The sequence below is a fragment of the Mytilus californianus genome, unplaced genomic scaffold (genome assembly GCF_021869535.1).
Source record: "Mytilus californianus isolate M0D057914Y unplaced genomic scaffold, xbMytCali1.0.p SCAF_35, whole genome shotgun sequence".
NCBI classification, from domain to species: Eukaryota; Metazoa; Mollusca; class Bivalvia; order Mytilida; family Mytilidae; genus Mytilus; species Mytilus californianus.
In genome coordinates, this window is record NW_026262685.1 from 207,704 (window position 1) to 234,371 (window position 26,668).

At 32.5% G+C, this 26,668-nt stretch overlaps 1 protein-coding gene across 1 annotated transcript; it reads left to right on the forward strand.

The window, feature by feature from the left end:
• The first annotated feature begins 446 nt into the window (after positions 1–446).
• On the forward strand, positions 447–14,634 carry LOC127736664 (guanylate cyclase soluble subunit beta-1-like). The gene is made up of 8 exons (XM_052247226.1): positions 447–527; positions 1,889–1,962; positions 3,977–4,077; positions 5,834–6,836; positions 7,217–7,448; positions 8,562–8,705; positions 9,021–9,175; positions 14,373–14,634. Exons 1-8 carry the CDS (start codon positions 525–527, stop codon positions 14,530–14,532), a joined length of 1,872 nt encoding a protein of 623 aa, XP_052103186.1. The 5' UTR covers positions 447–524; the 3' UTR covers positions 14,533–14,634.
• Positions 14,635–26,668: the final 12,034 nt, after the last annotated feature.

Here is a 26,668-nt window from a genome sequence, read left to right on the forward strand (position 1 = left end):
GTAGCTCCATAAGGTTCGTCCCCCCCCCCCCCCTTATTGTCTATGTTGTTTCTCCAGATGTACCCGTGAAATCGGTAAACGGCTGCCTGACACCTACATAACAGTTAAGCCACGGAAGCTTTTTCAGTTTCTTGTACTATATTTATAATACCATTCACCCACAAGCGACTAAAGATATACAAACCCCTGGTTATCATCCAAAGAGAAATTCTTGTCCGATGTAATTACATTCTGATTTAACTTAAAGCTTTGTATATATAATTGGTTTTAAATCCCTAGCTTTCATCCTCTCACACCTTTACCAGTGTTTACAATATCGTCAACGTTTAGTTTACATTGAGATTTTCTACTGCAGAATTTGACCTCCATAGTTAAACAAGAAGTAGTATTTACATTTTATTGGGAGATTTTATATCCCTGAGAGTACTTAAATCTGTGTATATTTATGGTGAATACCTGTATAATGTTTATAGCTTAGAATGTGACCAGTGATCGATACACTGCGTGTGATTAAGAACCAAATCATGGTAAGCTCTCAAATTATTTTTCTCCTATATTTATATATCGTTTTCATTTAAGTTTTTATTCTAATTTCTTAACTAATGCATGCATGTCTTTGTAAAGATTATATTTATACTAATTAGTGCAACGAACTACGTTTTATAGACATCCAATCGTTTATCTAATATCGCATGTATCGATATAAAAATGCTGCAGAAAACATATTAGCCTCGTTCTTTTGTGATAGCGTTTTGTTTTGTATTAATCATGACGGAAACCATTGTTTGTTTGTCTTAATTAAAGATTTTTGTTTAGTGATTTTATTAATAGATATACCGTTTCCCTGATCATTAAAGATCGCAATGAAGTTAAATGTATATGACATTGTGCAATAATTATGCAGTATTCATATTATATTTGAGTCGCATACAAAGTGTAACAAGCATTCATATTATAAAAGATTTTTCTAATTTTATTGAACGATATTTCAAAGGTGTTACTTTAAGCAATGAAAATGTAAACATCAAGCTTTATTGAAGACTTAATTCCATCACTGGGTACATATTAGAATAAATTGAACCCGCATTTAAATGGTTATATATGTCATCAAAGTCATTTAAATTCTTTAAGAAAGTACTCTGTCACTTTTGTCAATCGAGTCACGGATAAGTTGTAAAAATTTGATTAAATTTAAAAATTAAAAGCCTGTGATTTATTTTATTCGGTCAGATTATTGCTATGAGTATGTGTTATAAGGAGGGTTACAACTTTACATTAATATCACAGGATTGTATTAAATCATGTTAGAACTAGAAATCAGATACTTATTTAAATCAAAGATGCAAAGTACAGTTCAATCTAAATTCTAAAGATCTTCAATTTTACTTTATTGAATATTTATAACATTGAAAACTCCCATAACTAAACTGTTTTTACAGAACACATCAGATCTTATACACAAATTACTGTTAGATTTAAAATAGATTTGATTACGACGTAAACCCCCACACCTCGAATAAATCAGTATTATATCTAGATGGCTGCCTAAATGACAATCTAGATAGACAAGTAGAAGACCGTTGAAACTAGACCAGAAAGATGCATTAATAATATCAGAAGATGCAAACGATAGAAACATGCAAACAAACTATTCTACAAACTAAAGCCTGGAATAGTTCAACTCCACGAGTCGTATCAGCTCCTCTTATTGCGAACGTGTACTTCTTCTATAAGTTTATTTTATTATAAGCATTCATATCAAATAAGAAACTCTGAGTAATGTGAAGCATTTGATATCTAAACTCTGAGTAATGTGAAGCATTTGATATCTAAACTCTCAGTAATGTGAAGCATTTGATATCTACAGCTGTAAGTGTTTCCTTTTCAGTATGGTTTCGTCAATTATGCTTTGGAGTTGTTGGTTCTCCGGAAGTTTGGTGAAGAAGCATGGGAAGCTATCAAGTACGTACATGTACATGCAATCATGGGATAATTGCTAGTCGGGCTTCATTTAATAAACCAGGAAAGAGCGTTTGAACTTTTTCAATCAAAACTATATGTAAATTGTTTTTATTCTATATGTTATGACTTCAAGGGTTAATATTCATGCTTTGTGTGAAAAAGTTTCATTTGCAAATTCGTATTTCCAAAAAAAAAAAAAAAACAAATACTGCAATACAAACATATTTACCAGCTATGTATATATATATATATATATATATATGGCAGTCAGCAGGGTTTAAGAACATTTGTTGTTCGACCTGTTAGTCAAATGCGTTTTGTTAAAATATACTTTTTCACTTTTTTGGTCTTTTGGAAAATGTTGTTTGTGCTGTATTTAGACCCCTCTAACAAGAAATTTGTTTTGCATGCACACGTATAAAAATTGCGGTTTTTATCCAACGCAATCATAGGTTTGAACGTTGTTTTCAATTTAGACTTGTATATATATATATATATATATAGCACAAGATATGTCTAGTACAAAGTCATGTATAATGTATATGATAAAGGATCTGATCAGTGGATGACGGATATTTGGACATTAACAAATTTGTATCTAATCTCACATTGAGTAATCTGGCTAAAAACTTAATCACATACATTAATCAGTGAAATCAACAGCTGCATCATTCAATTTATAACGGTGTTCAATGTTAGAAAGACAAATTAGTGTAATTTATTACATTTTGTTACATTTTTTTTAATGTTAATATGTGATGCCTTTTGCTTTTAAAATATTTTTTTCCTCTCAAATCTGTTTCTTTTCGCAAATGATCAAATTAGTTCGTTTGCTGATTAATGGGGAAAAAACCAACAGAATAAAATAAATTGATTGAATTGAAAGGGTGTTCATCCCCATTACTTACTTATCTAATGTTATGCAGGAATTCTCTATATTATGTCATTACGTATGCATGTATAGATCATATTAAAAAAAGACTTCAAAATTGTAATATGCTTCTTTAATAATCACGTGGCATTTAGGAGAGTAAGAGCAAGGGCTGGTCGTCTCGGGAGTTCGAATAGGGTGTCTATCATGTACTATTTGTGACCCCGGGAATCATCAATGAAATCAATAAAAACCAAAATGTTGCTTCACAAACCAATTGTTAGTTGAATGTTATTGACATCCTCTAGATCTACCGCTTTGCATATACAGAAAATTGTGAAAAAAAGAACATACATTTGTATGTGTTATTAAGAAGAAATCACATTTAAGAATTTTAAAACATTATTGTGTTAGAGTCAATATACATATCAACATAAAGTAAGATGCATTATGATTGCCAATGAGGCAACTACTAGTATACATCAGAGTCCCAAGGACGAGGCGGTACGTAGTCAATAACAGAATGATCCCGTCAAACCATCAATAGGAATGGCCAATAATTCCCGAATTTGTTACATTCACGCGGTCAAAGTTTGAGACTGGATAAAAAATAGTTTATTTGAATAATAAAGAGTATGCAACTTTACTTGTTTTTGTTAAATGTTGTAAACAATAACAAATTAACTGAATTAATTTGTAACTGAAAGACAATACACAGCTTTAACTTCCAACACAATTTTGATTTTGGTTAAAAAGTTTCTATCAACTTTTTTGATAGATGCTCGAAATTTGCCGAAATGTTTCAAGATTTCAATTTTGAGCCATCTGTTATGTATGTCCTGTTTCGACAGCGTTTCCCATATACAATGTACCAATTCGTATAAAATTTCCTTCTTATCAATTTCAAATCATATATTTTCTACCTCACAATCACCTGTCTTTATTCGAAGTGTACATCATGAAGCTGTCTAAATGTTACGATTTGTTTTTATTATCCCAATACAAACGCCAAAATACAAATTATACAAACATGTGCCATACCATTTAATGACATTCAATATTTTAAACGTTTCATTTATTCTACGAGCTATACCCATAACCAAAAGCTGTGTTGATATCATGTTTTTTCTCCTTTGTTTTCAGAAAAGAAGCCGAGTTGGAAATGGAGGGACATTTCCTCGTCCGTATGGTATATGAAGATTCTTTGTCCTATGATTTGGTTGGAGCAGCGTCTAAAGTATTAAGTAAGTCATCACTTCTATCAATTTCCAGGGATTTAAGTCGACCATGATCGTACGTATAGTAAAAATGTTACTAGTATGTGAAAATAACCATTATTTAAGTTTCCAGAACGAGGACGAAGACATTGATCTCTTAATTTTTCATGTAACAATTGGTGCCTTTCTTCAGACAAATACAAGAACATATTCAAGTTAACCCTTTTATGAGATCTTTATATCATTTTGTTAGGCGAAAAACAATAAAATAATTCCTTCATTTGTTTTTATTTGCAAAAATATAGCCTAGCCGAATCCGTTACAGCAACATGACAAGTAAGATTAAGTTTGACATGTTAAGTCTCCTGGGGATAGTCTCAGATATACCCTTTAATCAGAATAGAGATAACCGTTTAACTTTTACTTACAGATAATCATGACTGCTGCACTTTATATTACTTTTCAATGATCGGAAGTATATTTTTCTTAGTGATATGAATATGATAAATTATCTAGTTAAGATTAAAAGGAGAAAAGTAAAGATTTAAGTCAGATTGTGTCTTCCTGACACGGCGAATCTGGGTTTTAACAGCGGGGAAAAAGTGTATGAATGGTACTCAACAAACTATATAGATAGTGACTATCTCTGAAATAAGAGGTTGGATAATTGGCAGGACGACACATACTTTCACAAAAGGTCCCATATAAAAACTTAACATCTATAAATTCATCAGAGATATCAAGCTTATAAGCATCTTAGCTTTAAATAACTGACTGCAATCCAAGACACTGGTGGTAATAATAATTTATCACATAAATTTACCTGCTGATAAAATTCAAAATAGCAACATTTTCATGAAAACTTTTATTTTCAATAGATAATGTATAAAATGTTTGAATTATTGTGAGATACTCAAAGGTTCTTGTGTTTGTTTTGTTATGTAAAAGTTCGCGAAAACAGGCATTTTAGGCAGGAAAAAGATGTTAATCGGTTTCTTCTATAAAATGAATGGGACGAAATTAATGTTTAACTCTAAGAAAAAATGTGACATAAACGTATTAGATTTGTTTTTATCAAAAGTGTATTGTAACCTGATGTTTTCAAATAGATATCTTGGTAAATATAGGGATAACCAGAAAAACACATTAAATGCAATGCCAAGATAAATTGAGTAGGGTAACAAAATGTTTATAAAAATTAAGTTGAAAATATAAGCATCACAATCCCTCATTTATACCGTAACAAAGAGAAACGTTGACATCAAAGTCTGATATTTATTTTTAAAATACATTGACCAACGTATGCACGAATTTGGTCTGTTTGAGTAGCAAAGGACATGTGAGTAAAGTCAAATGACATTGACCATGATCTACTTATTACACTTTAGAAAAACCTCTCAGCTATGTTTTCCTGTGTGTCTAACTTAAACTTAGGATCCAACTGCCATGAGCAAATTTACCACATATAGGTTTGAAATTATTATAGTGGAGGCCCTGGCATTTTGGAATTTATAGCTTCTCCTGAATCTATCTTGTGTAGTAATATTCACGGTAACAATTTTTCTGCACCCAGTGTGCATTTCGACAATAAATGTCTCTTCAGTGATGTTCGAGGATAGAATATTTGAAAATGCAAAACTTATGAAAAATTTAAGAGCTTATTAACCAAAAAGAACAAAAAATAAAGACACAGCCGGGAAAATGATTATGAATTAAGCGGTCTGTTAGGGAGTCTGTTAGAAGCACATGTATCACACGGAGTTATCTTTTATTTTTATTGCAGATGTACCCGCAGGACAAATCCTGGAATTATTTGGCAAAATGTTTTTCGACTTCTGTCAAGAATCAGGATACGATACAATTTTACAAGTTCTTGGAGGAACCACGAAAGATTTCTTACAAAATCTTGATGCCCTTCATGACCATCTAGCTACGATCTACCCAGGTATGCGAGCTCCGTCATTCCGTTGTACAACTCGGGATTCAGACGGCGCAACTGTCCTCCATTACTATTCAGAACGTGATGGTCTGGAACCAATCGTAATAGGAATTGTCAAAGAAGTAGCGTTAAAGCTACACAACACTGAAGTTAATGTAGATATTATTCAGACAAAAGGCGAAGAGTGCGACCATGTTCAGTTTGCTATAACTGACAAAAGTACAGACGCTAGATCAAGCATTTCCGAAATAGAGGGATTCGAACAAAATCTTTCTATGGACCCCAAAATCAGTCCAGCTACATTCTGTAGAGCCTTTCCATTTCATGTTCTATTCGATGAAAATATGATCATTCAACAAGCTGGTACATCGTTGATGAGAGTCATACCAAAACTTAGAATAGGTCACTCTAAAATTGACATGATTTTTGACATGGTAAGACCACACATGGATTTCTACTTTAATCATTTACTCTCCCATATTAATACTGTTTACGTTTTAAAAACTAAATCTGCTATTGGTGGTGACTCAAGTGGATTGTACATAGACCATGATATTGGAGAACAACACGATCACTCTCACCTTCGACTTAAAGGACAAATGATCCATGTCACTGAATCTAATTGTATGTTATTCTTGTGCTCGCCCAGTGTCGCCAACTTAGATGAATTGTCTCGACGTAACTTATATCTGAGCGACATTCCACTTCATGATGCTACCCGTGATCTCGTGTTGCTATCTGAGAAATTTGAAGCAGAGTATAAACTGGCCCGTAAACTAGAAATTCTGAACGATCAACTGCAACAAACACACAGGGAACTGGAGGATGAGAAAGCAAAAACAGATAAGTATGTGGAATGTTTACAAATGTTTATTCCTTTGGCAAATGTTTGAATTATTTCGGTTTTTTATGGACTTTCCCTTTTTGAATTTGCATTTGAGTTCGGTACGTGTGTTAATACTATTTAAATTGACAAGAAATGTATCTTATTCTTGAAAAAAGTAAACAAAATTGATAGAAGGAAAATTTAACTACAAGAATGTAAGTAGTAAAGAAGAACATTTTTCAGATAATGTGCATCAAAATTGCAACATGGCAGGAAACGATGCATTTAAAGAGAAAACGCATTGAACATATTTATTATCGTGTTTTTAAAGTTTTCTTTTTACCATGAAAACTTACTCATGTTTTCAGTAAGCCATTACACTTTGTGTGATCTATTTACAGGTTAATGTATTCCATTCTTCCAGCCTCTGTTGCAAATGAATTACGTCATCAAAGACCAGTTCCTGCAAACAAATTCGATAGTGTCACTATTCTCTTTAGTGGGATCGTTGGATTCAGCGAATTTTGCCAGAATCACTCAGATGCGCATGGAGCTATGAAAATTGTTAAATATCTAAATGACGTTTATACAAAATTTGATGATCTGTTAAAGAATAACCCAAATGTATACAAGGTAATAGATAAAATGGTATTTCTTCTGAAAAATATTCATAAGATTCCAATCTTTCTGTTATTTTTATGCCCCCGTCGTAGCGGAGGGGGCATTAAGTTTTACCCTTGTCCGTCTGTACGTCCATACGTCCGTACGTACGTCCGTACGTCCCAAAGTTGGTTTCCGTTCTCTAACTTTAGCTTGCCTCAACCAAATGTTAAGAAACTTATACACAATGTTTATTACCACAAAGCACAGATCAAGTTTGAATTTTGGTGGTGTCACATAAACGGTTCTAGAGTTATGCCCCTTTACAAATGGAAAAATTTCTGAATTTTTCTTTTCCGTTCTCTAACTTTAGTTTGCTTCAACCAAATGTTATGAAACTTATACACAATGTTTATTACCACAAAGCACAACCAAGTTTGAATTTTGGTGGCTTCACTTCAACCGTTCTAGAGTTATACCCCTTAACAAATGGAACTATTTCTGAATTTTTCATTTCCGTTCTCTAACTTTAGTTTGCTTCAACCAAATATTATGAAACTTTTACACAATGCTAATTACCACAAACTACAAATCAAGTTTGAATTTTGGTTTTATCACTTAAACGGTTCTAGAGTTATGCCCCTTTTCAAATGAAAAAAATGCTGAATTTTTCGTTTCCGTTCTCTTACTTAAGTTAGCATCAACCAAATGTTTTGAAACTTATTCACAATGTGTCTTACCACAAAATACAGATCAAGTTTGAATTTTGGTTTTATCACTTTTACTGTTCTAGAATTATGCCCCTTTACAAATGGAAAAAATGCTGAATTTTTCGTTTCAGTTATCTAACTTAAGTTTGCCTCAACCAAATGTTATGAAACTTATAGACAATACTTATTACCACAAAACTCGGATCAAGTACAAATTTGGGTAGTGTCACTTTTTCTGTTCTTCAGTTATGTCCCTTTATAACTGTATATGATATGCAAGCGGGGGCATCATCTGTGTCCCATGGACACATTCCCCATTTATGTTTTATATTATAGTCAGATATCGGCAAGAAATACCCATTAGAGGCTTTATATTATTAAACTTTATTTTTGCTAACTTTCAGCAAAATACATATATCATTAATTTCTAATTTAGGTAGAAACAGTAGGTGATAAATATATGGCAGTAAGTGGACTTCCGGAAGCATGTAAAGATCATGCGCGAAGTATAGGGAGACTTGCGTTGGATATGATGGCGATATCTAAACACATTATAGATCCAACGGGTGAAAGGGTGATGGTAGGTTCATATCTAAAACTAAGCAAGTAAAGCTTATAATTTTTTTTTCTTTTTTGAAAACATTATAAAAAAATCTGAAGAATCTGCAGGGGTTAATTTGCCGATCAGGGCTAACAATTTACTTGCTTTTATTTCTTCTAAGTTATCCGATGTTCTTTATCTCCTTTGTGTCTTAATGTGCGAGTCTTTTCGTTTAAGTAAAACAACTCAAAGTTTCGCGTTTCTTCTATTTGCACATTTCGGGGAGGCGAGGGGACATCTTTCTAATTGTGTCTGAAAACTTTCGATGTGATCATTGTTTACAATTTTGAACAGATAACCATTGGTATTCATTCTGGGGAGGTTATGACTGGAGTTATTGGAAAGCGCATGCCCAGATATTGCTTGTTTGGAAACACTGTAAATATCACCAGCAGGACTGAAACAACGGGAGTCAAGGGCCGGATTAACGTTTCAGAGTCAGCTTACAAGTGAGTATAATATTTTCTTGTGAAAGAGAGGCGAAAGATACCAAAGGGATATTCAATCTCATAAGTCAAAAATAAAATGCCATGGCAAAAAACTAAAAAGACCAGAAGAAATATAACAGTATACAAAACACAACATAAAAAACTAGATTAAGCAACACGAACCCCACCGAAAAACCGGGGTGATTTCAGGCGCTCCAGAAGGGAAAGTAGATCCTTCTCCACCTGTGGCACCCGTCGTTTTGCCCGTGAAAGTACAAACCTGGTGATAACTCTAATTCAGTAGATCACATTCAGAGAAAATAGGACGGTACCTTTTGTTAAGACAGTTGGAACATATCCGTCGTCATTTGTGAACAGATGTCCCATAACAGTCAACCCTGATGGTGTCCGTAAAATTTTCGAAGTGATGATTTCAACTTTGTAAATTCATATTACTGAAATTCTAAACAGAAGAATGATGGTTGTCTTTTACACGTACGAATAAAGGGTCTTCTTCAGTGAGACATCAACCATACACCTCAAAACAAAACGTTATTTACATCTCAATAGACAGGTTTCTATGCAATATGTCAAACTCTGTATTGCCAGTTCAAAGTTGTAATGTAGTGATTAAAGTACACAAAGACTATCAAGATCTGCTATTACAGACAAATTCTCCAAAAATACAAAAAGAACACAATGATACATATGACAAACACAAAAAAAACTCTAACGAAATTCCGGATTTTGGACCTGTTAAAATAAAAACAACCTTTTATAAATGCCATGCGTACGAAGCACTTTTTCTGGATTAAATGTACTTTCCGCAGGATAAGACTAATTTCTTTGAGGTCTCAACCATCCACTTTTAATCTCGATCTGTGGACAAACAAAATGTACATAAAAATTCATATCATAAAAATAAGTGCAGTCAAAGCATTTATATTCGTAACTCTAAATAACAATATACTACATAGAAAAAACACAAGAACACAAATTTATAATAATTGTAATTGTTATGATATCATATCAAAGAATGCTCTCGGTTGCTGGAAACAACCTCAAAGACTTAACCTTTTAATATGAAATCATTCCATTGTATACCTTAAATCCAATTTCTGTACTTTAAAGAAAATTTCTTATTATAGAAGATTGCTTACAGCAACGTCATTATCACAAACAAATGTATAGATCCAGAACTTTTGTAGAAAAACAGAAGCATTTTAATCTTGCTTCAAACTACAAATTAGTTATTTTATTTTTATTCCAAAAATATGTTTTTCATCAGGTAGGCTCGGATCAAACGTTTCATAAAACAATATCATGTGAGGCCATAAAAGCTCAATGGGTCTTATTAGAACAGTAGAAAACAGTCTAAAGACATCGTTACCAGATGGAGTTGTAATCTAAGTTCGATGACTATTTCATAATTTTTTATTTGACACTGTTGTCTCATTAAACGACGAGGTCGCTTTATAACAAATTAAGAATACAAATAAGGAGATGCGGTATGATTGCTAATGAGACAACTTGTCACAAGAGACGAAATGACGAAGTTTATTTATAAGTTTTAATAGGCTTTGAACTAACTGTCAGTAGCTGCCAGGTCGTGTCTTTGTGTATTTTGTCATTTTGTTGGCTTTTATTGAGCTAAGTACCAATCAGATTTTTACAGTTGTTTGATTTTTGATTTGTGACATCACTATCCGAGGTTAAGGATGTTCGCTACTCTTGTTTTTGACAGATATTCGGAATCCTCTAGTTTTATCCATGTAGTGCCAAATAAAATGTTTTGCCCACTAACCCCTTCTTTTCTCTTTATAATTTTATAACATATAGTTTAAAAAGGTCATTTTGATAATAATATAAATCTTATAAAATCCTTGTTATTTTTTCATAGTTATTTAGAGAAAAAAGGAGCCAATTTTAAATGTATGAAAAGTCTAGAGAGAAACATTTCCCGCCAAATTTTCAAATGATTATATCTCAAAAACAAGGACACGGAACTTATCATTTTTTTTTCTGCATTTTAAGTACAGTTATTTATAAACTATCAATTTATAATGGTCTTCTAAAAAGCTAACTATTTTGAAACGGAGGAGCAAACATCCTTAAGGAAGGTTCTGTATGTGCTCGCTTACATTAAACCCAGACATATTCTTTATGTTCCTTTACCAAGCAACTGTAATGCAGTTGTTGTCTTCCACACATGTGGTTCGTTAATTGCTTTAGCATAGATCAAGCTGTTGGGTTTTGATCGTTAATTGCTTTAGCATTGATCAAGCTGTTGGGTTTTGATCGTTAATTGCTTTAGCATTGATCAAGCTGTTGGGTTTTGATCTTTAATTGCTTTAGCATTGATCAAGCTGTTGGGTTTTGATCGTTAATTGATTTAGCATAGATCAAGCTGTTGGGTTTTGATCGTTCATTGCTTTAGCATAGATCAAGCTGTTGGGTTTTGATCGTTAATTGCTTTAGCATTGATCAAGCTGTTGAGTTTTGATCGTTAATTGATTTAGCATAGATCAAGCTGTTGGGTTTTGATCGTTAATTGCTTTAGCATAGATCAAGCTGTTGGGTTTTGATCGTTAATTGCTTTAGCATTGATCAAGCTGTTGGGTTTTGATCGTTAATTGATTTAGCATAGATCAAGCTGTTGGGTTTTGATATTGTATTGTTTCACATTTCATTATTTCGGTCCTTTTGTAGCTTACTATAGAGAATGGCATTTGCTTATTGTTGAAACATCCTTGTTGTTTTGTCTTTGGTAGATATTTGTGTCATTGGCTATCAATTCCAGATCGTTTTGTCTTTGGTAGATATCTGTTTCATTAGCTATCATACCACATCGTTTTGTCTTTGGTAGATATTTGTGTCATTGGCTGTCATCCCACATCATTTTGTCAAGTAGATATTTGTGTCATTTGCTATCATCCCACATCTTTTAGTCTTTGGTAGATACCTGTGTCATTGGCTATCAATCCCAGATCGTTTTGTCTTCGTTAGATATTTCTGTCATTGGCTATCATCCCACATCTTTTTGTCTTCGGTAGATATTTGTGCCATTGGCTATCATCCCACATCGTTTTGTCTTCGTTAGATATTTCTGTCATTGGCTATCATCCCACATCGTTTTGTCTTCGCTAGATATTTCTGTCATTGGCTATCATCCCACATCGTTTTGTCTTCGGTAGATATTTTTGTCATTGGCTATCATCCCACATCGTTTTGTCTTTGGTAGATATCTGTGTCATTGTCTATCATCCCACATCGTTTTGTCTTTGGTAAATATTTGTGTCATTGGCTATCACCCCACATCTTCTTCTTTCAACATTGTGGTCTTTAAACTCATTAATACAACACAGAGGGTTAACTAAGAAACAATTGCATTCAAGCATTTTATTTCAATAAGTTAATTCGTTTGTCAAATGTATTATTTAGTTGCAAATGAAACAATCCATTCACATAGGAGACCAGATAAAAGGGTTAATCAGAAGTAAATAAAATTCCTATGGACTAGATGACCTTTACCATTGCATGTTGTGTGGGATGAATGATCAGAGTTTTAATATCAGTTAGATATCAAAGAAATGCAATAACACGGTACAGTTAGCAATTTGTTATAACATGCTTTATAACTGTTTCCATGTCGCTCTAGTAATTTCTCACATCAGGGAACAGGCGATGAAAGTTCCAATATTTTTTGCTATTTAAGCTTATTTCTATCGATTGCATGCTGTAATGAAAAGGAATATTATACCTGATTTACTGCTACATTCAGTAGTATACAATTATATAGTGGGTAATCGACGATTTCATAGTAATAAAATTGTATTCAACTATTATGCTGTAATTGTGTGAAACCTTCCATAATAGAAGAGTTTATATTTATAAGAAACTATGTTGAATTTATATGATGATATAACGCGCTCTGGATGGAGATCGCCTTGTTTACTGTTCAAAACTTTAGCATTAATGACTATACGCGTCTTAGAGCATGCAATGCTCGTCGACTTTTCTGAAAATCATTTACCAGTAGTCTTCTGACAAATTCAGGAACGGACACCTATACCAAATTTTATGATTAACACCTTTCCCTTTCCTATTTTGAATTTTCTTTTTCAAGATTATGATGAACAGTTGGATTCTTTAATGGAGTTAATATTTTTCAGGTGGTTCAATATGCGTGTGTTTGCAGTGAAGTCTCGGATTTTTAATGAACATAAAATTTTCTTTACCAACAAGCGTTTATAGCAGGGATATGGATATCATTATAAGAGAGGCGAAATATACCAAAGGGACATTCAAACTCATAAATCGAAAATAAACTGACAACGCCATGGCTAAAAAAGAAACAGACAAACAATAGTACACAAAACACAACATAGAAAACTAAAGACTGAGTTACACGAACCCCGCCAAAACGTGAGAGTGATCTCAGGTACCCCGGAAGCGTAATCAGATCCTGTTCCACAAGTGGCACCCGTCGTGTTGCTCATGTTAGTACAAACCCGGTGATAAGTCTAATTCGGTAGGTCATATTCTGGGAAAAGGGGACGGGATTGTAGTTACGATAATTGGAACATATTAATTGGTCAAAACTTGATTCCACGTGCAGGACTTTTAATTAAAAGTTTTATTTCTCATCGAGATATTTACCATGTTTATAGTATATTGTTTATAAAGTTAACAAATATAACAATTGGCCTTAACACCTGTCTATTCGGCTAAATAGACTTATTCAATATGGTTAAAGTTTCACGGTTTTCTGTTCAATCACTGCGTTCTGTACTTTTTTACTGCTTAACCTTTTACCTCATTTGGTATATTAACAATAAGGGTAGTCATAGTGGTTGGTCAGCAAAAATCGTTGGAAACGGTATTTAAATTTCCAAAAAATGATTATGGCCTTGTTTGATATCTGATTACCAAATGGTTTCAGAGAAGATATTTGGAACATAACGGTAGGCTGACGGACGACGGACAATATGAAAGTTCTCTCCTTCGTTCCCGATAAGCTAAAACGATGACCAATAGCAATAGAAGGTAATGATTGGAATAAAAAGTGTGGGTTGACGTCTAGTGACATGCAAGTTTATCAAGAAACAAAATATAATGTCTCATTTATGAAAGGAAACATGCAATGGCATTTAATGGAAACAAAATTGAATCTCTCGAATATTAACTATGATACATGATTCTTTTGTCTTCTGTATAGGTTTCTGCAGACAGAAGAATGTTTTGATCCTGAGTTTGACTTGCAGTATAGAGGATCAATTCAAATGAAAGGAAAACCAGAACCTATGAGATGCTACTTCCTGTCACGGAAACCTATTTTTAGACCAGGAAATCTTGTAAAGAGGGCTACCATTAAGTAACCGTCGGCTTTTTAGATATTTATTTAATACATTTATCGTTTAATTTATTTAGAGATATATTGTTTATTGTTGATGTCAATGAGATAATAAAGTTAGAAACATTTTGTTCCTTCTCAATTATATATAAAGTGGATAATACATACGATACAAGTAAAGATGTAAAACGTATGTACGGCAAATTGATTGGAATATTTTTAAAAACAATAAATTTGGACGACTCGTTCTTGAAAAAAAATACAGCGAAAGCATTACTAAAAACAACTATAGAAATGTGAATCAAATAGATCTATCTTTGAATGAAGAATGTCGCTCATATGTAATGTATTTGACCGATGAATTTGCAAACATTGAGGAAAATAAATTATCAACATTATGATTCTCAAAATTATGTTTTTTTATAGAAAAAAAAACCATGATACAATCTAGTCAATTTAGTACGTCTGTTACACCATAAAACTTTAAAAATATCTTTGACAATAATAACCTTTCTTGTAATATTAGATAAAAGCTACTGTTTTACCAAAAAAGATATTTTTCTCTCATGATAAGTCGTCGTGCAACAAAATATCTTTCATAGTAAGGCGGTTGCTCTTCGGGGGAAATAACTGATCAACCCACAGCGATATCGACCCAGTAGTAAGCTTTAAGTCTCTTATCAAATTATCAAGTAGCATTTAATTTGTCATACACAGGGAAATTTCACTCACATCAATTTCACATGAATTTCAATTCATGTGAATTCCACCTCATACGAGCTTATACGTGAAACTCACGTGAAGTCAGTTCATGTAAGTTTCACGTGAATCTCATGTGAAACTCGTGTGAATTTCACGTGAAAATCACATGAACGTTTTTGACGTGAAATTCACGTGAATTTTTAAAATAAAGTGATTCAAATAACATCTAAATTCACGTAAAATTCTCTCAGCTTTCTTCGAGTTATGGTTTTGATGTCCATGTCTTCATATCCCTTTTTTAAATCACTTTACCCTATTCTTTGAGTACCTTTCAGAACTATACTGACATGATTGATTTATATATGGACCATAGAACACTTGATTTTATCTAGGGAAATTATAACTCTTGCAAAAACGTGTTCAATTCAAGAATATAATAATTAAACTTTGTGTTACTGTAAATCATCCTACATTAGCAACAAAACAAGAAGGGAAAGTCCAACATCTTTTTTATTTATTTATTTAAAGCGGTAAATCTAAATAAAGTCCCAACAAAATAGTATTTTATAGATAACCAAGTCATTAAGAATAATTTGCTTGTTTAGTATATAGAACTGGTATATTAAGAAACTCATTATCAATAGTACATGTATCAATTTAACTCTCTTTTAGGTGAATTTTAGGATAAAGTTTATTGCATAGAAATTCTAGTGTCTATCGACGGTAAACTTTAATTAAGTTAGTTGACTTCTATGTTTTTAAACCTAATCATTATAACTTTGAATAGAACTATTCCATTCAAACATTACAAGAGATGTTTTTAATTAAATAAACTGCGGAAATACTCAAATTAGTAGTTATGTGTTCTGAGTTGACTTTCTTTTTTTAATTAGTTTCATTGGTTATGTGACAATATTTATGCCGTTAAAAGGACTTGTGAAGTACATGCAATAGGTGACGATAGCAAGATCGAGACAGCACCTTAGCAATACAAGTAAAACAAAATATACATCTAGAGGTCACCACACGACCGTTGGTGTACAATTTACTATATATAGCCTCTTGAATGTGATAATTTCAGTCTTGTTAACCAAAATTATTCATTTAAATTTGACGATTTTATAAACGTACACGTAATGGGTAGTTACTATTTGATTGGAGGTGCCTGTTTTCGTTATACCCTTTTATAATAACCAAAATTTTACCAACCTATTTATACTATCCCTTTTTAAACTACCCACAAGAAACTAGACCAACCACGAGGCAAAAACAAACAACAATACCTTGTTCTGACAATATCAATTCGTTTAACATCATTATTGATTGTCTTTATCGCAGTAGCCATATGTCAGTTTTACGACATTTTAAATAAATTTTATTCAATTTATGTCTTTTTACCCTGTGTCATCTGGTGTAAAAATTGGATTACAGCGGTGGTAACATTCATCGCCAATTTCAAACTATTAGGCTTTAGTGCTTAAACAAGAAGATTTAATCATGCAGTAAACAAGCTAATAGCATTTTGTTGTCACAAAGTAAATTCCTTTACAGTCCGAATTATTCCGTAGAAGAGATGTTTTTATACTTAAAAAATATCGTTGTCAACTAGAATTGCACTAATTTTACTGTTTTAATTAACAAACATTGAATTTAATTATAAAAGATTATATAATTCCATATATTGGTAACAAATTTGATTGCCTTTAAATCTGCAACTGACCAAAACATTAAATTTATCATCAAGACGATAACCTTTTATCAATCAGTCGTCGCTCATTACTCATTTGATCTTGTCGATTGTATTCCCTATTCGATATCTCTTGACGAATTTCCTAAGGTCGAAATATTGTGTCATCATATTAATATGTCTTTGTTTTTGTTGTTGTTTTTTTTGTTTTTTTTTTTTTTGCTTGTTCAGAGTTTTGGTGTTTTAAAGATTTTGCATAATTGTAGAATAATGGACCATAATAACAACAACAACGTCGGTTACAATTAGACATTTGCTCCATATAATATACTAATGTAGTTCGAACTAAGGTATATATATATATTTTATTCTGAAAAACCTTTGTTGATACAATGGTATACAGAAACACCGAGACATACATAATAATATTATAAGACATATGATAAATGTGATGAGGTAGCAACAGAAGGCAAAAGTACATTGCATATTGACTTATTTAGAAAACCCCTGTTTTCGTCTGTAACTCATTATTTAACTAACATCAAATATAAAAGAAAACTCAAAATAATTCACCTTTGAACTAAGGAGGAGTTACAATACTCATGTTTTTACAATGCATGTTAGGGTTAAGAAAAACAGAAAAAAAAAGATTTTACAGTCTGTGCTGTACTGAATCGTAAGAGGAAATAATTGTGGTCTGAAATCCTGCTGTGCAATATCATTTTACACGTTTTGAAAATCTTTAGATTATACACATGTATCTGATTTAAATGGTCAAAGTTGCATGGAGCCGTTGTGTGTGTAGTTTCTATATCGATTCAGTATGCTCTAGCTATTGAGTAATGTTTCAAAGTCGGACAAGTCAAAATATTGTCGGACAATACATTTATATCTTACAAAGAAATCTATTTGGAATATCAGCACTATCGACTATAAATTGTGATATTATACAAACAATATGTGTTTGGTATAGGTATTGTCTACACTGACTTAGATATTTTTTAAACTACACTAACACGGATTTATACAAAGACACAATAATATCGAACGTTGTAGTCAAAATAATGAAATGTAAATAAATGTAACCGAATCAACATATAACTCTTCTCGTTCTTAAATTGGCAAATTTCTCCAAGATGATACTAGTTCAAAATCCATTTATATGACAGGATGTAAGTATAATGGGTATTCTGCATTGACCATGTTGACATTTCTTTGTTATCTTAGGACATTTCAATTCTTTTTACAAATGCAATTACCATCAACTTTTGTAAATATACCGCTCTATAAAGCTTAAATTTCTATATTATATCATTTGATATTGGATATTATGTGTACAAACATCCTACCGTTTATTCCACATAAATACAATATTAAGAGCCAATCTGTCTAAGGATCAGGCAGTGGTGAAAACATAACAAACAAAAACCCACTCAAGTTGACATTAATTTATGTTTAAATTGTATAATGATGCACGAATATAACATTCGTTTCCTTTTCCTGTTCTGGTAATTCAAGATATAATTGGTTGAAATCCACTAGAAATTTACAATTAAAGGGAGCTAACTCCGTAATTTGCTATCATTCTAATTAAAAGTTATCAAGAGATTTCTTGAATTACCAGACTCGCAGAAACCGAAAGACCTACCATTTCTAACTCAGGATGAGGGTAACTTCAAAATATAATGGTTAGGTCGGTTGGTATTTTTTCGGCCATGTTTTGAAATTTTTCTCATTTACCCGATTCTTAAAAAAGACTGGGCACAAAAAATATGATTAGATATTTTACTGTTGAAAATGAAAGGGATATTACAAAAATGATAATTTAGTTTCAATCTTTATTTAAGATTTCACAGCATCCTTCAGATTATAGGAAAAGGTTTTATTCAAAGAAAACTGTCCAACTCTTGCAGTGCGCAAACAACAATCAATCAAAACAAAATATAAGGTCTCGTCTTAAAATTGTTTTTCTCATCGATGAATGTTCTTATCATTTGCTTATACCAATTCATTTCAAACCATTAAAGCTGAAAATGACTTATTTTGCCAACCAAGAAGCAGCGATTTATCATGACCGTTTTGCACGCCATGATGTTTGCTTTAATGAGGCAAGAAATGGTATAAAGGCAATGGCAGTCAGTTAGGGTTATCGCACCATGAACAGTTTTATCCAAATTGAAATTAAGTGTTCACTTTTAGCTGTCAGTTTGTAAGATTATATAATATGGAGAGCTTCCATCGATCTTAACACTGTAGACATACGCTACATCTGGATCAACAACGAAAGCGAAAAAATGATTAATTTGATTCCTATAAAACCCAGTCATTAATTTAGAATTTAGCATTTGAGTTTTTAAACTAGTTACTATGTTCTGATAATGAGGAGTATAGATTTAGTATCTTCTGTTTCATAGTTTTATATTTTACCATCGTCAGTCCTTTGTTGTGCATGTACTTTGTTTTCGTTAATGGTCCATTTTGCTCAGAATATTTTTCCTTCTCGCTGCTCTTTGAAACATTAACACTTCTTGCGTCAAAACAGGAACAGGTATATTACCTATTTAATCTACCTTATTTAATATCAAGTGTATCACAAATTGACCACTGTTTCCAGAACAATGTCCTATATGTTGCAGTACGTTTGAACCAATATTTTCATGAAAACAGATTGTTTTAATCTTTGTAATGAGTCGATCCCAGGAAGATGTTGAAATATATCGTATGCTTTTTAAAGTCGTTCCGTTTGTATTATAGCTAATTATCAGTCAAATTGTAGAAGATTTAATACGAATGACTAGTCGTAACTTTGATATAAAATTTTGTCGATATTTCCTGTAACAAACAAAAAACGTTCCATTCTTGTCTGTAATCACGACAAAAACTTAACAAACGAACGGAAGTCTAAGAATTTTACAATTTCATAATAGTCGGTGAAATTGCCTATAATTTTTCATGACTGTTAATAGTTATATTCAATGTATAATAACCGAATTAGTGTCTCCTATTCCTTTCGGTATATTTTCAACCTAAAGGGATCAATATTATCAATTGAAAAAAGTAGGCAGATTGTTTTGAACTCCGAAATACACGAGGAATGAAAGAATATATATAAGATATTCGCCAATGAGTCAGCAACCCAACGACACAAAAGTTCTAGAGGTCAACATACGGTCTTCAACCATAGACAAGTGGCTATACAAAATGTCAAAGACTGAATAGCCTGAGTCTAGAAAACTGGCATATGGTTAATCATATAATTCATAACACGTATGTATCATTATTATGTACTTGAATACTAAGTGTCCGTCGCCCATCTTAACACAAATAAAAGTATAAACCATATATCATTGAAAAATTACTACAAAAACTTCACTATGAAAACCAAAGAATGTACAAGAACTTAAACAGTTGAAGAGCTACATGTATATATCCAAAAAGGACCTAAAATAATAGACAAATCCATCTAAGGTCAACTTTGACTAAGTTTTGTCATAATTCCGAAATTTCAAACCGGACAATTTAAGAGAGGTTTAAAATTGTCATATTTTTTTAAATCATTTCAGTACCAAAGTACTGACTACTGAGCTGATTATACCCCAGGGACCGATAGTCCACCAGCAGCGGTGTCAACCCAGTGCTGTAAAAAGGAATACAACTCTAAGACTTATAAATTGCATGTGTCCGAAGCGTTTTTCTGGATCTACCTTCATCAGGAACGCTCAAAGCCGAATATGTGAAAGCCAAGAATGTATAAAAAGCGAAACAGATAAAAAGCTATATTACTTAAAAACACCAAAAAAAATAAAAGCGAAATTTATCTAAGGTCAACTTTGAGCGAGTTGAAACCTTAATATTTTAAAATTTTCTAGATTTAAAAACAGACAATTTAAGAAATGTTCGTTATATATTGAAATTTTGTAACAGCTTTAATTAAACTTTACTGAATTATACATAGCTCCTTGTTGGTTAACTACCGACAAACGGATGAACGAACCATGATCATTGATTGGTTGATTGTTGTAGGCTAAACGTCAAGTGGCAAATTGTTCTTTCATATTCATGGACCAGGACAAATCAACATAAAATGCACCAGGAAGGTTCTGCTAAGTATGACGACCAAAATTAAAATGTTAATTACAAAAAGAATATGTTTGATAGAGGCAAACATTGTCCTGTGCAACAGGCCCATTTGTTGAAAGGATTCTTTTAAGTGCAGATAGCATGACATTCTCCCTGCACTAGTCATCAGATTCAATGTCTCTCTTTAGAGCAAAAGTTGCTTCGTATTTATTCTTTCGCACAGACAAACAGAATCTCTTTAGCATGGGTTTTACAGCCGGACGACAAGAGTCCTATTTACCTTATTTCTTCACCCCCAGTCAACCCTAGACCTGGGTTCACGATCATTGACGACTGTAGTATAACTATCAATGAGTAACTTTAGTAAGTACATTTATGATAGTTTTGAAATATGTTTTATGTCCGACTAGATTATTGCAAATTTTGTCTCGTGCACCCATTAATCAATGCCGATGACCGATTTTACAATGTAAGTGGTAAAATAAGAAAATTGATACGTACTGGCACAAAAAGTTACTAAGGCCTTAAAGCTATTTAAGAGGTTTAAGATATTTCACGTTATCAATGTCATTTTTATACGACGAATGATTGATGCGTATATTTATGATTGTGTATATTTAACTTCATTTTTCATCAAGCTTTTTATAAGAACGTAAATGATGTCGTTTCCGATGATTCATTTATCCAAATCCTAGTTTGTGTCCGACATTTGTTCAGATATTAGCTTTATTAATGTCTTCTTTTGGTCAAAGTAATGGATTCCTGTGTCTCCTACTTGTTTGACAAATGTTTATTGTTAAATTTCCCACGCATGTTGACATGTAAATTGTGTTACAGTATTGACTAATGTATATTTTATAAGTCACACAACAGCAGTTAGATAGCGAATATTACATCCATGGAATGGGATTAGTTGCACACTGCCATCTAACAACAAAAAACTGATGGCATTAGTCAAATCTTTAGAACTGCTAAAATTAGTTTTACCCTACTGTAGATGATGTTGGTTATCACATTTGGCTAAACTTATATTTCGGGTGTATTCATCTTAATTGATTTAGGGAGCTACCATTTGATTTTTATGGGGGGGGCTAGGATGAAATTTGAAAAAAATAGGCAGGACAGGAGTTTTGAGTAAAAAAAAAGGCAGGATGAGATTATTTGCAAAAAAAAAAGTCAGGATAAACTAAAAAAAAAAGGCAGGACCGAATAGAGTGAAAAATAAAAAGGCAGGACCGAATAGAAGGAAAAATAAATAGGCAGGACAAAATTTTTCATCCTAGCCGCCCCCCCCCCCCCCCCATAAAAATCAAATGGTAGCTCCCTTAGGAGGTTTGAACATCGATAAACTATTGTCACTATTATTCTAGCAAATAATTCTGTGAAAAAAGATAGTTTCTTTGTTAAAATTAGTAAAATCAGTAGTTTACTGATGTGCAAATCTCACAAATCCATTAAGAAGGTACAAATCCATTAAGAAGGTACAAATCCATTAAGAAGGTACAAATCAAGGTAAACAGATAACACACACAGGGAATCACATGAACTCCAAAAGACGCGTGAGGATCGACATGGCAAGCGTCTAGATCTATTTCTATGCATTAAATACCCGACATAGACACTGAGTCAAAATGTTGTAATCGGGAATGGGACATGCACAATTGGTAAACAATCGGCAATGGGACATGCACAATTGGTAAACAATCGGCAATGGGACATGCACAATTGGTAAACAATCGGGAATGGGACATGCACAATTGGTAAAAAATCGGGAATGGGACATGCACAATTGGTAAACAATCGGGAATGGGACATGCACAATTGGGAAATTTATAGATTAGACGACTAGTCTGGTAAGACCACAAAACATATTTCGTATATGGATTTAGACATTTCGGTTAACCAATTTGTTTTAGTGACCGTAAAACTTGAGTAGTGTCGATATAATTTTTGCGTCAGGAGCACTCCTGTTAATGAAATCCATATAATGTGAACATGCACGAGCGTGACGTATTGGTTGAGTTATGTATACCGTTATGTATATTGAGACGCTTTTTTCAAAAAACTTGACTGAAACAAATTGAAGTAAAAAATTGTTATGAAATAAATTCACCATAATACACGTTATCGGAATTGACTTAAATGTTAGAAGGAGTCTTACCTTTATGATTGACAAACGGACTGCTACTAAAACGTATTGTTTGCATGTTTTGTATAAATCTGCATCTTATTGTTTTGTTCGATTTTTAAACCTTGTTCAAACATATTATACTCATTTTTTTTAAGAGAAAAATGTATGCTGACACAAACACTGAATAAAACATTACGACACATTTAAATACTATTTAATTTGCTCAGTTTTAAACGTTTTAAAGGGGCATTAGCTACGAGATATTAATCATTAATGAAAGTGAAATAGTGAAATAGTAATTCGCTTTTAGCAGCCAGTTTCAAATTGGTTTAATTATGTCAAAATAATCTAAGAAACATCGCTGATGAATTATTCACTTGCAAGTGAATAGTTCGACCTCATTGAATCCGTAATCATGTGACCTTCAATTTAGACCCTTAGCTAGAGATGGGTTACGCATGTATTCAGCTGCTAAAGGAAAATAATGTCAACACTGAAAGTGAAACAAGGATGAACCATTTGGTTGACTGATTCGATCTACAAAAATCATTCATATACAGGTAAAAACGATGATATACATACTTTTTAACCTACAATATGAAATCAAAAAGACCTAGAAAAATCCAATTGCACGTGGTCGCTATCTATTTATATTTTCATTTATGTTTATATCGGGTTATATGACCGTCAGCAGGTTTCGGAGGTCATCTCGATGGTTAATTAGATGACCTCTATACAAAAATACACACGAAATGCCGATACATATTATCGAGTCCATGTATTGTTATCTGTTAATTTAAACTTTTTGTAATTTGCATTTACGGTTTAGTGTGTAATAAATCAAATATGAAAATTTGAGTCACATCGGTTAACATGAATTTCCTTTAATGTTTTAATTTTGCATAAATTTATTCTGGTTTTGTGAATTGTCAAGCATATATATGGCTGTCCTCATTATGTATGGTAATGCTGTTGAAGTATTTATTTCGTCAATATAGTCATATTCTTTCATCGATATTTAAGTTTTTCTTAAAGTTTTTTTATTATTTTTTTTATTTGGCTTAAATTTGGAATATAGGTTCAAGCTCTTTTTTCAATGCAATTAATTGTTATTAAAGTCAGCAGAAGTATTTAACGACAAATAAACTGAAATTACTGTCGTAGTTAGAGAGATTGTATTTGCCATGGATTTAACCGATCTTTATGAATGTAATTTTAAGAGTGCATTGTAAAGTGCGAGGAAAGATTGGTTCTGTTAACAATAAATTATAAGATTCTATCAAGAAACATGGTTATTGGTTTTTGGAGTTTCACAACAAAAAGTCTATATCAAGCACATGAAATGGATGATATGAATTAACATGAAATGAAAAAGGGGAGTGGGATGGGATACAAACGGAGCTTTTTTTTTACTACAACAATATCTATATGGGGAGTCTGGAAGGGTTGACAAAATTTAAATTTTGCACCAGCCCGCTAACTAGTATTTAATACATCCTGTGAATGCCATTTGTGGGACTATATACCTCAATCGGAGAAACAGTCTCGTTTCCTATTTACTCCGGGTTTCACTTGGGGCGAGGAACATGGTAGATGGGCCACTAACAAGATTCATTTGTATTTGACGAAAAAATATTGTCTCATCGAATTTAGGTTTATAATTTAGAAATCAGACATGTAATTTTAAAACTCCAAAAGTAACGAACGAAAAATCGTTATACATTGTGTTTCTTTTATTTCCAATATGTAAACATTTATCAATGCGACGTTCTTTACAGGAAAGAAGGTGAAAAGAAACCAAAAGTCAACCTAAAACTATAAGCCGACGAACGATTAATAAGACAACGGCAAAATAGAAAAAAATCAAAGATACAGCTGTAAAAAAAATACATTTACAGCAAAACGAAAATGACAGAAAAACAGAAAACACATCAATAGACAAACGGATCACAAAACACTGCAAAGAAAACTAAAGATTGAGCAACACGAACCCCTCGTTAGTCTTCTACTCAACTCATACCACCCATCACTATAGTGACATCTGAGGTACAAAATTTTGATAATGCACAACCTACATGTTTACATTATTACGGTAAGAAGACCTTTTATTTCTTGTGAAGCAAGAATCTTGCAATCTGATTGGTTAATTACGCGGATTCTAATATCACCCAACCCCAGCTTATTTACATTCGGAGTGAATAAATTTAAATTTTATTTTGATATGAAAAATAACAAAATTTAAAATGTACTAAATTTATAGTGTACTAGCATTTCAACGCTTTGCCTTGAGATATTTCTAAAGATTTACAGAAATAACAACAAGTTTTTGTATAGATAACACAGAGTAATAGCATATGGCATTGCATTAGTGCATTGTTTATTTTTCTAACCAATTACACGCTGTATAATGTTTATAGATAGAAAATAGATGTAAAATATAGATGCCAGTGCATGATAGATCATTCTTTAAAACGATCATAATATGGATAATGCATGGTAAGTAGCACATATAACAAAAGAAAAAATTGATGTCTCTGCTTTAAATCTTGATGGATTGTATATTTTGATAGTCGTGAAACCTTGCCAGCGAGAGAGCCTTGACCATATATTTCTGTATAAATAGAAACTACCACAATGAAGTTTTTAACGCCATGATGCAATTGAAATTTGTGCATTTAGACCTAAGAACATAGGTTCTGGTCAAAATAGCCATGCTCCGAAATAAGAAATTTCGTTGGGTTCAAATTTGCAACATCTTACAAGTAGTTGCATTCTAACATTTTCCCATGTTTTACGAATCCTCTTTTTCGCTATTCCTGTATTAGGCTTGATTCAAGTCGAGGCTTTGGTTTTAGGCATAGTTCAATCACGTCATTTGTGCGTTTGTTAGCCAAACAAAATCTACGTTAGTACGATGAGCAAACGGGTGAATATCTTCATTTGGATGATTTCCATATCTCTGCTTAGGTAGCTGTGATAAATAATAAAATCAAGATATACCAGCAAGGGTAGTCTCCATTAAACTCTTAGACTATTTAGTATTAGAAAAGCATCATATTTCGAAATGAAGTGGTACTTGATCTGTTTAAGAATGCAGAGATCCAATTTGATCATAACATTTAAATGACCTAAAAAAAATAGCGTAAACTGAACTAGTACACATTTTTATTCAGGAGCCAGCTGAAGCCTGCCTCCGGGTGCGGGATTTTCTCGCTGTGTTGACTACCCATTGGTGGCCTTGGGCTGTTTTCTGCTCTTTGGTCGGGTTGTTGTCTCTTTGACACATTCCCCGTTTCCATTTTCAATTTTAAACTAAAGGAGTTTTTTCTAATGGAAATTATAAAATATATTTGTCCAATCTTGTGTATCCTACACATACATTAAACATAAAATGAGCTAGATATCAGTTAACAATTATCAAAATTTTATATGATTATATGGATAAACGTTTCTGTGTAATACCATGCAATAATAGTGCAATTTTAGATACTGTTATGATTGGAAATTTACTTGAAATCTAATACTGAGACTAGTTGGACAATCATAAAGTTTTATGTCAAA